Consider the following 12896-nt stretch of genomic DNA (forward strand, 5'->3'; position numbering starts at 1 on the left):
GCATATAGAAAGACATGATTTAATGGAACACAGTCAACATGGATTTACCCAAGGGAAGTCTTGCCTAAAAAATCTGCTTCATTTTTTTGAAGGGGTTAATAAACACGTGGATAAAGGTGAACCAGTAGATGTATTTGGATTTTCAGAAGGTATTTGACAAAGTCCCTCATGAGAGGCTTCTAAGATAACTAAAAAATCATGGGATAGGAGGCGATGTTCTTTCGTGGATTACAAACTGGTTAAAAGACAGGAAACAGAGAGTAGGATTAAATGGTTCATTTTCTCAGTGGAAAAGGGTAAACAGTGGAATGCCTCAGGGATCTGTACTTGGACCGGTGCTTTTCATAAGTAGCATCAGTAGCATGGGATCTTCTTGGTGTTTGGGTAATTGCCAGGTTCATGTGGCCTGGTTTGGCCTCTGCTGGGCTTGATGGACCCTTAGTCTGACCCAGCATGGCAATTTCTTATGTTCTTACTGATCCTTAGAAGAATTCCTTACAGACCATACACCCATGGTCAGACAAGGAGAATGCCAATACAGGAGATGGACATTTATGTATTCAGGCAGCACGGCTTTAGCAAATCGCAGCTCACTTTATACTACAAAAAAGTTAAAAAAAAAAAAAAAACCCCAAAAAACATACAAAATCTATTATAACTAACCCTTTAGCTGCTTAATTAATTTGAGTCTGGACTAACAGCCAACAGGCTGAAACACAACCACGATCAAGAGCAAAAGGAGGAAACTGAGCAAAGAAACATACCAGTCGATATTTTGGAAGCTCCTGCTGCTGGTATTACTGCTGCTTTAAAAAATTGGAGCCACCCATAAACAATGATCAGAATCAAATTGCTGCATACTTTAAAAAAATATATAACTGGGTTCAACAGATGAGAAAAGCATCATATTCTCCTTCTTACCCTCATTTCAAGAGACAGCTCTTTTCCAGTATGGTATACTGAAGTTTCCTTCCAAACAGTGCTCCCTCCTTTTTATTTCTTTTTCTTGGCCCAATACTTTCCTCCTGTTCCTTTCTATTTCCAGTTCAATCAGAACAAAGGCTGGGATCTGGCACCATGAGCCGTCATTCACAACCACCTGGGAATTTATCCTCTATTTTATATCTCCGCTTGCCCCCAACATACCTAGTCTGATATCTGCAGTGACAGCCGTCAGTCAGGGGCCATGCACCAGTGCTCCTTCTAGGATCCTGCAATCACAGATCCTGAATCCAATCACTAAGTGTCAGCCTTGAGCGATGACCACGATCCCCTCTTCCATCCCCACCAGAACTGTGAACAATCTCTTCACAGCATCCCCTGCCTCAGCCAACCCAAGGAGGAGAAGACCCAACCAGGGACCTTCCACATAGCAGTACACTGAGTGACTGGGTAAAAGTTTTGTGTGCACAATGCTCCCATGTCCTCAGTCTGGAATGAACAGCTTACCAATTTTTAGCACAAAAACGACTGCTAGAATACACAAGTAATCATAATTTGTGTACAGGGAGGCTCTGCAGAGGCCCAGGGAGGGATGAGCAAAGCCAGTTGCTCTGCCAGCAGGCAAACTCAAGACATCCACTGCAGCACACAGGTGAGAGAAGAAATCAAACAATCAACAAGTCCTCAAAAGCCACTAAAAACTCTTTTTCATCCAGAGTATTGATGTGGCTGCTGCACACTGTCATTATCTCATAATATAGTGCAGCAAAGCCTGTTGGCATACGTAGGCCCAGACCTGAGCCATGGTTTTCTGAGATGCACTAGGCAAACATGGAGAGATGACCTTGGGATAACCAGTAAGCAGAGAATGCTGCTCCTTTCAGAGATAAGAAGTTGCACCCAAGTTTTGGGAGGACAAAAGCAACCTGTGTATCAGAAGGCTACCTATTGTAAGGTGCAAATAAGAATTAGGCTACAATGAGAGACAAGAGTGCAGTTAAAATCATTGGCCCCAACCAGTAAAACATTGCTATACAAATGACTGTAAATGTTAAGGGGACTTTTATTCCTCCTTCCTCTGTCAAGAAGGGAATCTTGGTGACAGGTCATTAATCTAATAAAATCCATTACATGAATACTTGCATCTTGTCAGTATTCTACTAATCCTACTGCCTCTTGGAATTGGACCCAGGAACAAGCATGGAAATCTCTGCTTCACAAAGAAGCCTAAGAGATCCAGAATCTTATACACGTTACTTAGGAGAAGGAATGGCAGATGAGCGTTAGAGTCCCTCATTTCTTTTGATCTGCAGTCAGGCATTTCTGTGCTTAAATGTTAATTATATTATTTGGAGTAGTTAACCAAAAAAGCATTATCTCAGCTCATACCTAAACTACTCTTTCCAGCTTAGTGGCTCAGGGTGTTGTGCTATGTGCTGCAGTGCAAGAGACTCACATTTGAGTCTTTTGACCTTCGGGGTCAGCAAGTGTCAAAAGTAGAATCTTTGTAGATTATACCTTTTATTAAACCAACAGTGTCAGGGGCACTGTGGAGGCAACACACTCAGGTCTGGGAAGGGAGGCAAGACAGCTGCCACTACTGTGGGGATCCCTGTCAACCAAAGAAGCAACAGTGAGGGTTGGTCTAGGAAGAGACAGCCCTCCAGCCTAGCAATGGTACATATCATTCAGGCATGTCATCTGGAGGAATGGGAGGGCTGGGTGAAGGGTGGGAGAAGGGGGATGTAGAAATAAATACATTTATTTATTTATTTATTTATTGTTTTTGTTATACCGAGTTTCATGATAGGCATCACATCAACCCGGTTTACAAATAACAAGGAGTGTAAAGCATAACGTAAAAAACAATATTTTCAATAAGAACCTTGAACTTTAAATACATAAATAAATAAAACAAACTGAAGAATAAAAGCAAATTGTAAAAGAAAATGAAAAGGACATCTCTTTTCCTTTTTCAACATGATCATCAGTTCCCTTGGTAAATTCAGCCCATTTCTATTTTGCCTTCTCCCGCGCTTTGTCGCAGATATGCATGCTCACCTTCCACAAATCCGATCTGTAAAACTTGGCATTGTGCTGTACTCCTTGTCTCCATGCACGGTATCTTGAGTACCAGACCAACCAGGGGTTCAGTTCATAGCCAACAGCTGGGAAGCCCTCTTTGGCTGCTGCTATCACCTACACAGAAGCAAAGTAACAAATCAGCACCAAGAAAGTTTTGAATGCTTAGACTTGTTTGTTCTGTTTTGTATGAAACTATTGAGTGCAACCAGTCTCAGTCAAGAAGCATGCCCCAATATTATTCCCAGTTTGTAAAATATGCTGAGAATAAATTTAAATCACATGAAAGGCATCTTTAGAAGGGACCTATGTGGTCTTGAAAGCTCAGTACTACAATATTTTAACATCTTTTAATTTCTTATATGTTGGTTTAATAAAAGGTATAATCTACAAAGTTTCTACTTTTCTTCAGGGCCAGCACAATTATTAGAACAGTGTACTACATAAAATGTAAGAAAAAATGTTCTACAAAAGTAAAATACTCATTTGCTGCACCCAGTGTGGCAGAAATCAAGCAGTCTGGTGGCCAGTGTCAACCATGAAAACTGATTTGGCCACCTGCTTTCTCCAACAGGTGGCCAAATAAACCAAGCTTAAGAGGAATTTCTTCCATTATGAGGCAGTGTTTTTTCCCCGTGTCAGCCTGGCTGTAGATTAACCACCCTGAGACACAACCAGCCAATCATTTCAATGGATGTTATTCTTGTGTTCTCATACAAGGTGCAGTTTTGCTGTGGAATGAAGGGATGCTTGTGGTGGTTAGGGGAATAAGGATTAAACATGAAAAAAAATACCTACAGGTATTTAAACATAGCTCATAAACTAATAGGATGTATTGTGTATCTAGTACAAAACCCATGCAGCCTCAAACATGAACACCTAAATGTAATGAAAATTTTGGCAAAACTCAAAGGCTAGGCAACATGATTGTTAGATATGAAGGCTGCTGCAGCCAAGCTGACTCCAGCGACCCGAACTTGCTGATCTGGTGGAACAAATGTCAGCAACAATTTGCCTTGAGCAATACTTCCCTGAGACCTAAGCGAAGTATCCATTTTGATTCTTGTCTGATTTTTGAGGGCATTTTATTTCAATTATTTAAAAAATATAGACAGACTCTTGGTGAATCTGGGACTGCCTAAGACCTATGATTATAACATTTATGCACATTTCCATAAAAAGGACGTAAGACATGAGATGACACTGTGCTGTTCTTCTGCTTTCAATATGAGGTCTCATTGTTTGATCATAGTTGGTTTTTAAACACCAATGTATTTTCTACAATAAAAAGTGAGATTATGAACCATATACATGTTAATTTTTCACTCTAAGTGCTCTTTCTTGATAAAACAGGTAGGAATATCACACAAGTCAGACAATAATAAAATGTTAAAAAAAAAATGTACTCAGAGGAAGATGGGGCAAATGTTCTTAATTCCCTAATGTAAAATTAGCAAACCTGAAGGTTCTATCGAGTACTTAGCTAATCACAAAATGACCGATGCAATATGTTTGCGCTAAAAACATGCAAACTGGGCACACTTTTTTTTTTTTTAACATGTACACAATCACCTTTCCTGGGTGCCCAATGCAATAAGCAAATGAGCTGCCAAGCTCAAAAGGACACGCTAAGGATAAACTGTGCATCCTTAGTGCATCCATGGCATCCAGCGCCCAGGAGACATGGCTGTATGTGAGTTAGGGAAATGGATGCTCAATTTAAGATTGTCCGTTTTATCCCACGGCAACTAATTTACTGGCACAATACGCACACATAATATACACAGCCTGGAGTGTGTATATTGTGAGTGTATATTGTGCACCCTGAAATTTTGCATTTGTACAGTCAAGACTTTTTTTTTTTTTTACATGGTGCTGCTTTTTATGGTTCTTCCTATTTAGTATCGTGACGATAATAATTAGAAGGACCACAGAAAAGCAGTTCTTTTGTTTTTAAGTTGAGCCTTTGACATACGGGAAGACTTTACGCCTGCTCCGGGGCAGGCGTAAAATTTTATGGGTTAAAAAGGGCACCTTGGGCGCACAGGGATTTTTTGCATTGCGGATTTACATATGATAAGCACTATTAGCTACGTGTGTTTTGGACACGCTGATCCCGTTATTCCATTGAGAGTTATGGACATGCATCCAAAACATGCATCCAAATGCTCATTAACCTGTGTGGTGGGCTGGGTGTACTTTATTGCATCAGTCCCAGAGTGAGGGACTCTACGAGAGAAATAGGCCAGAAGCAAAGCCACTGTTCTACTCAGCTGTCATCAGTCATTTGGTCACCATCCATCCTGAAGAAGAGACGACCCATCCGAGTGCTGCCTAGTCTCCCTGCAGCCTTAGCTAAAAGCACTTGCAGAGATGAAGGGCACAGCAGAACCAGTCCTACGTGCTACAGGTATTTGAGACCGGAGAGCTGAACCCCTGTTGCTTAATTGACAACGGTTGCCCTCTCTAGCTCCGTGATGAAGGATTGAGAAGTGCTGAGACTGCCAGACCAAGGACCCGAATAGCGCGTATCGCTGCAACTCCTGTATTGTTGAGAAATTTTGGGCTCCAATCCCAGTTTAGTGAGTAAGCAAGCTAAGGGGGTTATTTACTAAAGCTAGCGCACGCGAAAAGGGACATTTCACACGCGAAAAGTCCCTTTTCGCGTGTGATAGCTAAAAAGGGGCGGAGTCGGGGTGGCAACTGCCCCGGAAGAGGAGGAGTCGGGGAGGACGCCGCAAGGACATCGCAGACAGCGAAAGGTAAGAACCCTTTTCGCTGCCCATTTCGCACCCAATAGCACCACCTTTTATGATGGCGCTATTGGGTGCAAAAGCCAGCAGATGTGCGCTATTGGGTGCAAAAGCCGGCAGAGGTGCAATCGATGCCGGCTTTCGCAGGCCCGCCCCCCTTTAGAGCGCGATTCAGGGAGCCCTGCGACTTAGGTAAATCTAGGCCTAAGGCTCTTTAGTCCTTTACAAATGCAATTCAAGGTTAGAGGGATGTGATGCCAGGGTTAGTTCTGTAACCTGATAAGCACCGGATGTCAAGCATGCTTTTGTAACTACTATTTTGTTAATGTGGTTTCGCTATGATAAGTGTTGTCCCTGTATTAGTGTTATTATGGTAGCTTCTGAATAAATAGTCTCAGACAAATGGCCTATATGTATATGGCTAAGCTAGGAGGGCTCACTGGAAAAAAGAAGAAGTGAGAAGGGAGGGAATGAAACCATTATTCCTCCTATAATCCCATGGGACTGAGGAGGACAGATGTTTCACTTCCTAAAAGTGGTAACAGAGAGGAGGTTGGAAACCATGGACTGGCTAGTCTTACTTTATTGGTGGAAAAATTAGTGGAGACTCTCCTGAAAAAAAGGATAGTGAAGTATCTGGATTCCAGTAGATTTCAGGGTCTGAGGCAGCATAGTTTCTACCAGAAGGAGACCGTGACAAACAAATCTAATCAATTTCTTTGAATGGGTGACAAGAGAATTGGATTAAGGGCATGCACTGGATGTGGTTTTCTTGGATTTCAGCAAAGCTTTTGATACAGTCCCACATCAAATGGTAAATAAATTGAGCAGCCCGTGAGGTGGATACGAAGGTGATGGACTACATTAGAAACAGGTTAAATGATAGACAGAGGGTTGTGGTAAATGGAATTCACTTTGATGAGAGAAAGGTAATTAGTGGAGTATCTCAGAGTTCTCCTCACTCACTTCACAGTCAGTAAAGCAAGCTGTCTCAAGGCTGCCCTGTCCTGGCCCCATTGCTGCCGTCCTGGTCTCCGTAGGAGTATTTAAAATTTGGCTTTATATGGACCGGAAAAGAAGACAATCCCAAACCACAGTGTCTTGTGTGTGGCATGAATCTGTCAAACCAATCAATGGTATCCAACAAACAAGAGGCATTTAGAGCAAAACCATGGACATGTTGCCCATAAGTCGATGGCTTACTTTTGTCGCCTCCTTTTCTCATTTAAAAAATCCTCAAATATGATGAAAAAACATTTGAAGATATCCAAGAAAGCTCTCTTGGCTTCGTTCAAAGTTGCAAAATTAATAGTCGAAAAAAAAAACCCACATAATATTGGGGAGGAACTGATTTTACCAGCATGCAAACAAATTGTTCAAATAATGCTTGTTTCTGCAGCAGCGGAAGAAGTTTCAAAGGTGCCCTTGTCAAATGACACAGTTCATCGACGAATCATTGACATGTCTGAGGATATTGAAAGTAATGTTAATCTAAAATTGCAGGCAAGGAAAAAGTTTGCCTTGCAATTAGATGAAAGCACTGATATCAGTGGCAAAGCTCAGTTAATCTCCTTTGTAAGATTTGTGGAAGATCAGAAATTAAGGAACAATTTCCGTTTTGTCAACAGCTAGAGGCAAGAACAACTGGTGCCTATATTTTTAATGCTGTAAATACCTACTTTTGAGAAAAAAATCTGCTTTGGCATTACTGTGTTTCTGTTTGCTGTGATGGTGCAGCAGCTATGACAGGGCAAATCAAAGGATTCCTCAGCCTTGCAAAAAAAGAAAACCCCACTTTGATTACAATACACTGTTTTTCACATTGGGAGGCGCTTCTGGTGAAAAGCACAGATGGAGGCAAATTGGGAGAGCTTCTTAAAATTGTCATCAACATGATCAACTATATAAAAACTCGCCCAGTGAAATGCAGATTATTTGAAAAACTGTGCGAAGAAATGGGTGCAGAACACAATGCTTTGTTGCTACATACTGAAATCCGGTGGCTTTCAAGAGGCAAAATGCTGAATCGTGTCTTGGAACTTCAAACTGAATTACTCCTATATTTTGAGACAGAGAAACATGAGTTTTCTGAAAAATTTAAAGACAGGCTGTGGTTTGCCGAGTTAGCTTATCTTGCTGATGTTTTCCACAAACTTAATTCTTTGAATGCTAGTATGCAGGGCCGAAAAGAAAATGTAATCTCAGCAAGTGATAAAGGGGTAGATTTTATAAATTTATGCGAGCGCGAACAAAAGTACGCTGGATTTTATAAGATACGCGCGTAGCCGCGCGTATCTTATAATATCCGGGGTCGGCGCGCGCAAGGGGGTGCACATTTGTGCAACCTGCGCACGCCAAGCCCGGCGCACGCTGCCTGTTCCCTCCAAGGCCTTGGAGGGAACTTTCCTTCTGCCTCCCCTCACCTTCCCCTCCCTTCCCCTACCTAACCCACCCCCCCCCGGCCCTATCTAAACCCCTCCCCCCTACCTTTGTTGGCAGATTTACGCCTGCCAAAAGCAGGCGTAAATCTGCGCGCGCCAGCAGCCTGCTGGCGCGCCATCACCCGACCCGGGGGCTGGTCTGGAGGCCTCGACCACGCCCCCGGGCTGGCGCCACGCCCCCAGACCCACCCCTGACCCTGGACACGCCCCAGACACGCCCCCTCCCGTCCCTTTTACGAACCCCCGGGACTTGCGCGCGCCAGCGGCCTATGCAAAATAGGCACGCTGGCGCGCGAGTGCCCTGCGCGCGTAAATCCGGCCAGATTTACGCGTGCAGGGCTTTTAAAATCCGGCCCAAAATGAATAGTTTCTAAAAAAAAATCACGATGTGGATATCAGCAGTTAAACATGGTGATCTCTCCAGTTTTCCATCTGCAATGAATGATGCTGCTCAGTTGGAAACAGGACAAAAAGTTCAGTTTAAAAATTTGATCTCTGTTCACTTGTCATCTCTTCAAGCAGGGTTGAAAAAATATTTCCCATCTATCTCAATCACTGGAATAGCGTGGGTGATTTTGCCATTTGGAGCATCTGGTGAACACAATATCAACACAGCATCAAACTTAACTTCTATAGAAAAAGAAGAGTTAATTGATATATCTTCGGATACCAAGTTAAAATAGATATTCCTCGACTGTACTGTTGATTCATTCTGGATTTCTCTGAAAGATGAGTACTCAGCAATCTCAAATAAGGCTATGGATATTTTAATTCCGTTTGACATCATACCTATGTGAGGCTGCATTTTCAACTCTTAAAACACTGAAGACAAAGAATAGGTCAAAACTTCTTGACATTGACAGTGAGATGCACTTAAGTTTGTCTACTATTCAACCCTGTATTGAAAAACTGTGTGCAGCACATCAATCCCAGATTTCTCACTGAAGCAGTATGTAAAGATTTTTTTTTTTCTGAAAATTTTTTTTAATAACTTTAATTTCAATAACAGTATGATCAGGCAAGGTTCCCTTATTTTGTTGGGACATTCCCATTCCAATTAAGAAGAAGTTCTATGCAACACGCTTGACACTGTGCTAAAGGAGAAAGAAACAGTGGCATTACTAATAGGAGCATCAATACCTGTGTTACTTATGGAGAGAGCTCCTTAATTACCAAGAGGTACAGTCAGAGATCCAAAAAAAGGTTGTAGAAAGCTACAGAAATAGTCTACTTATACTGGTCACTACCATCCTGATTTTAAAAGAGCATCTGATAAAATCTTGATGCAAGCAAACTGGACATTGTAGTAAAGGAGAAAAAGACAAGCATGGCATTGCTGACAGGAGCATCAGTACCAAGCAAGTAATGTGCAACATATAGATAGAGCTCATCAATTACCAAAAGGTACAGTCAGAGACTCAAAAAAAGGTAGTACAAAGCTAAAGAAACAGTCTACTTGTACTAGTCTCTACCATCCTGATTTAAAAAGAACGTCCAAGTGTACCTGACAGAATTGTAGAGACTGAAGAAGTTGTGACAATGCTTATGCTTTTTCCTAAGTGTAAAACACTGATAACACAGGCTAAGAGAGAATTTGAAATGAAGTTGGCCACAGAGGCAAAAACTAATAAAAACATTTTTAAATATATCCACAGCAGGAAACCTGTGAGGGAGTCGGATGGTCCGTTAGATGACTGAGGGGTTAAAGGGGCTCTTAGGGAAGATAAGGCCATTGAAGAAAGACTAAATAAATTCTTTGCTTCTGTGTTTACTAATGAGGATGGTCAGGTCCAAAACAAGAGATCAAGTCCAGGCGGCAAGCAATCATGGTCATGTCCAAAGCAAGAGGCTAGTATCAAGAAGTCAGGCTGAGGATGGACGAAGACACACAGGAGACACTGGATAAGACAGGCTGGGCAAAGAAAGGTGACAGGCTGGGTAAAGCAAGGCTGGACGAGACAGGCTGGGCAAGGCAAGCATGGACAAGACAAGCTGGACAAGTCAAGAATGGATGAGACAAGCTGGATAAGGCTGGAGGACAGGTATGCAGATCAAGGAACCAGGAATACAGGAGCAAACCGGATCCAGAAACGCAGGAACAACATGCACTGCTCTAGGCAGGAGACGCCTTGCTGAGTTGAGGCAATGATACGGGGCCTTTGCTTAAATAGCCCGATAGGTCTGACATCATCAGGAGGTGCCGCTCAGAGTTTCCCACTGTGGGGCCTATATTATGTGTGCCCATCTGCGTACCCAAGAGGAGGTGGTGGCCTGGCCAGGATGGTAGCATCAGCGGTGGTCGGTGGAATGCAGAGATGGCAGCGTCCTGCCACAACAGGAGGCCTTCAGCCTTCAGCAGCGTCAGGCAGCAGCTGGGATTAATACGGCGGCTCGCAGGGCAGTTCCGTGAGCCGCAAAACATAACAAAGAGATATTATGCAACATATGGAATCTGGCGTCTCTAAGCATAAACCTTCTACTAAAATCTTGTTGGTGTAAGGGTTCTGGTCCATTGGAGGGGGTAGAGGTATCATGTTCCCCTCTGCTCATGATCTTGGAGCTCTTCATAGAACTGTGTCAATAATTTCACATGATGCGATTGATATGGGAAAGCTCCACAGTTTGGGGCCCGAGGTATCAAGTGCGCCGTAGACTTGTGCATCATCAGTGTCGAGGTTTTAAGTTTTGATGGTGCCAGATGTTTCAATGATGTCAGAACCGCATGCTTCAAAGGCACCAAGTTACCAGGCTTTGAGCATATTGGAGTATATATCGACAGCACTGAGTGTGCATGCGTCAGTAGCACCAATGAGCCATGCATCGATGGGGCACGTGTGCAGTGTGTGGATGCTGCCACTGCACCATGCGGCGACTCTCTATGCGTCAGAGTGTTTCTTCTACGTTGGTTGCTCCAACGGCTCCGCAGAGTGCTACCACTTTTTCCTTGCCGAAAGGGGAATTTTTGAGGAGCTCCTGCTCAACTCTCTTCCTGGTGAGGCAGACATTGCTGCACCGGAGAAGGAAGACTGGCTGTGGCTTCTAAGTGACTTATGTAGTTCCTCCACTTATAAGGTCTGTGAAGAGAACCGAACAAAAATACAGAGAGATAGAATATATGTCCGTGCCTTGCTCAGATGAAAAAGACTGAGGAGGCTCACAAGGTAAAGCCCATGCAGGAATTCCCACACATACTCAGGGGAGCTAAAAGCTCTACTAGCTAGGAGAGGAGTATATTCAATGCCACCAGATGACATCACTCACATGTCATGGCTAATTCAGCCCTGCATATCGATGGGAAAAGTTCATAAACCATTTTTAACTAAGTAGGGGACTGATGCAGTAAACCAATAGTATGCTAATGAACTGGGAGTTAAAAAAAAAAAAAAATGTGACGACTGGAAAATGTGACACAAACCCAAGTTAAAATACGTGTACAGTACAGGCTGAACAAATATTTTAAACTCAGGGGAGCAGGAGAGTCTGCTGGATGTGATTTATGTGCACATCACTCATGTTTTGCACACACAAAAGATTTTTATGCACACAAAAAATGCTTTCAGTGCAAAAAGCATTTTTTTGTGCACATAAAGCATATTTATGCACAGAAAACATGCTTTGTCTGCACATAAATCCAAATTACATGTCCCAAATGTCGGAACTTCAGTGTCTGCCCATAGACTGACACAAGCACTGGAATCGTTACTCCACCTCTGACCAAGAGTAAAATTTCCAGCACTGAGAAAACCTGAATTAAGCCAGCGCACCTCTCTGCATTGGTTAGGGGGAAGAGGGAGTGTAGGCACAGGGAATCAATAGTTAATGCCTTCATTTGCATGAGATTTCCATGCAAGGGAGCCAAGCAGGATGCACAGTTTTATACACACATTTTGTGTGTGCAAAACTCCTTGCTGCATTGAAAGTAAAATTTGCACACAAAAAATGTGCATACAAATCATGGTACATTCCGCTGAACATACCTTATTGCATCAGCCCCTACGTTTGGGAAAGCAATTGCTTATTCTTGGGAGTTAGCCAGGTACTTGTGACCCAGAATGGCTACGTAAATGCTGGGCTAGATGGCCCTGTGGTCTGATTCAGCATGGAACAGCGTATGTTCTTATGTCTGACCACAAAGTTATATAATAATCTGAAGAGCCAGAAATAGGAGTGTGGTGATTCCTAAACATCCAGCCTCCTAGGTCTCCTGCATAGCCTATCAGACAGACCAGATTACGTGAGCGCTTGTGTTTCCACTAGATCTTTTAGAAGCCAATATTCGGCTACTATCTGGCTAAATTGACCGAGAGATGGGGTGTGGCTATACTGCTGAATATGCTTGGCTATGTTAGTTGGCCAGATAAATTTAACAGGTTAACTATAGGACGCCAAATAACTTTCCTAGACTTATCTGGCTAACTAAGCTGAATACATTGACTATTGGCACTTCCCTGGCTAAGATAGCTAGGTAAATATCTCTGCACCAGATCGCCCCTGTCCTTCCCCTCACTTATTGGCTGTTTAGCCAGATAAACAGCCAGCTACGCGGCAGCCGCTGAGCATGGCCAAATATTCAGACAGTGGCACTCAGCCAGAGTAGTTGGAACTTAACCAGCTAAGTGGTGCTGAATATTGGCCCTGTAGTTGTTACAAAACTTGCAGCCTGCTAAGCAAACCTGCC

General features: G+C 42.9%; 1 protein-coding gene across 7 annotated transcripts in view; it reads right to left on the bottom strand.

Annotated features, from left to right (window-relative positions):
* Window positions 1-12896, bottom strand: part of ATPSCKMT (ATP synthase c subunit lysine N-methyltransferase) — a 147335-nt gene that overhangs the window by 94337 nt on the left and 40102 nt on the right. For all 7 annotated transcript variants that reach the window (XM_029590034.1, XM_029590028.1, XM_029590031.1 and 4 more), the window contains one exon: window positions 3004-3141. In XM_029590034.1, the coding sequence (XP_029445894.1) occupies window positions 3004-3141 (138 nt within the window). The remainder of the gene's footprint in view (window positions 1-3003; window positions 3142-12896) is intronic.

Source organism: Rhinatrema bivittatum, chromosome 2, assembly GCF_901001135.1.
Source record: "Rhinatrema bivittatum chromosome 2, aRhiBiv1.1, whole genome shotgun sequence".
In the NCBI taxonomy this organism is placed as follows: Eukaryota; Metazoa; Chordata; class Amphibia; order Gymnophiona; family Rhinatrematidae; genus Rhinatrema; species Rhinatrema bivittatum.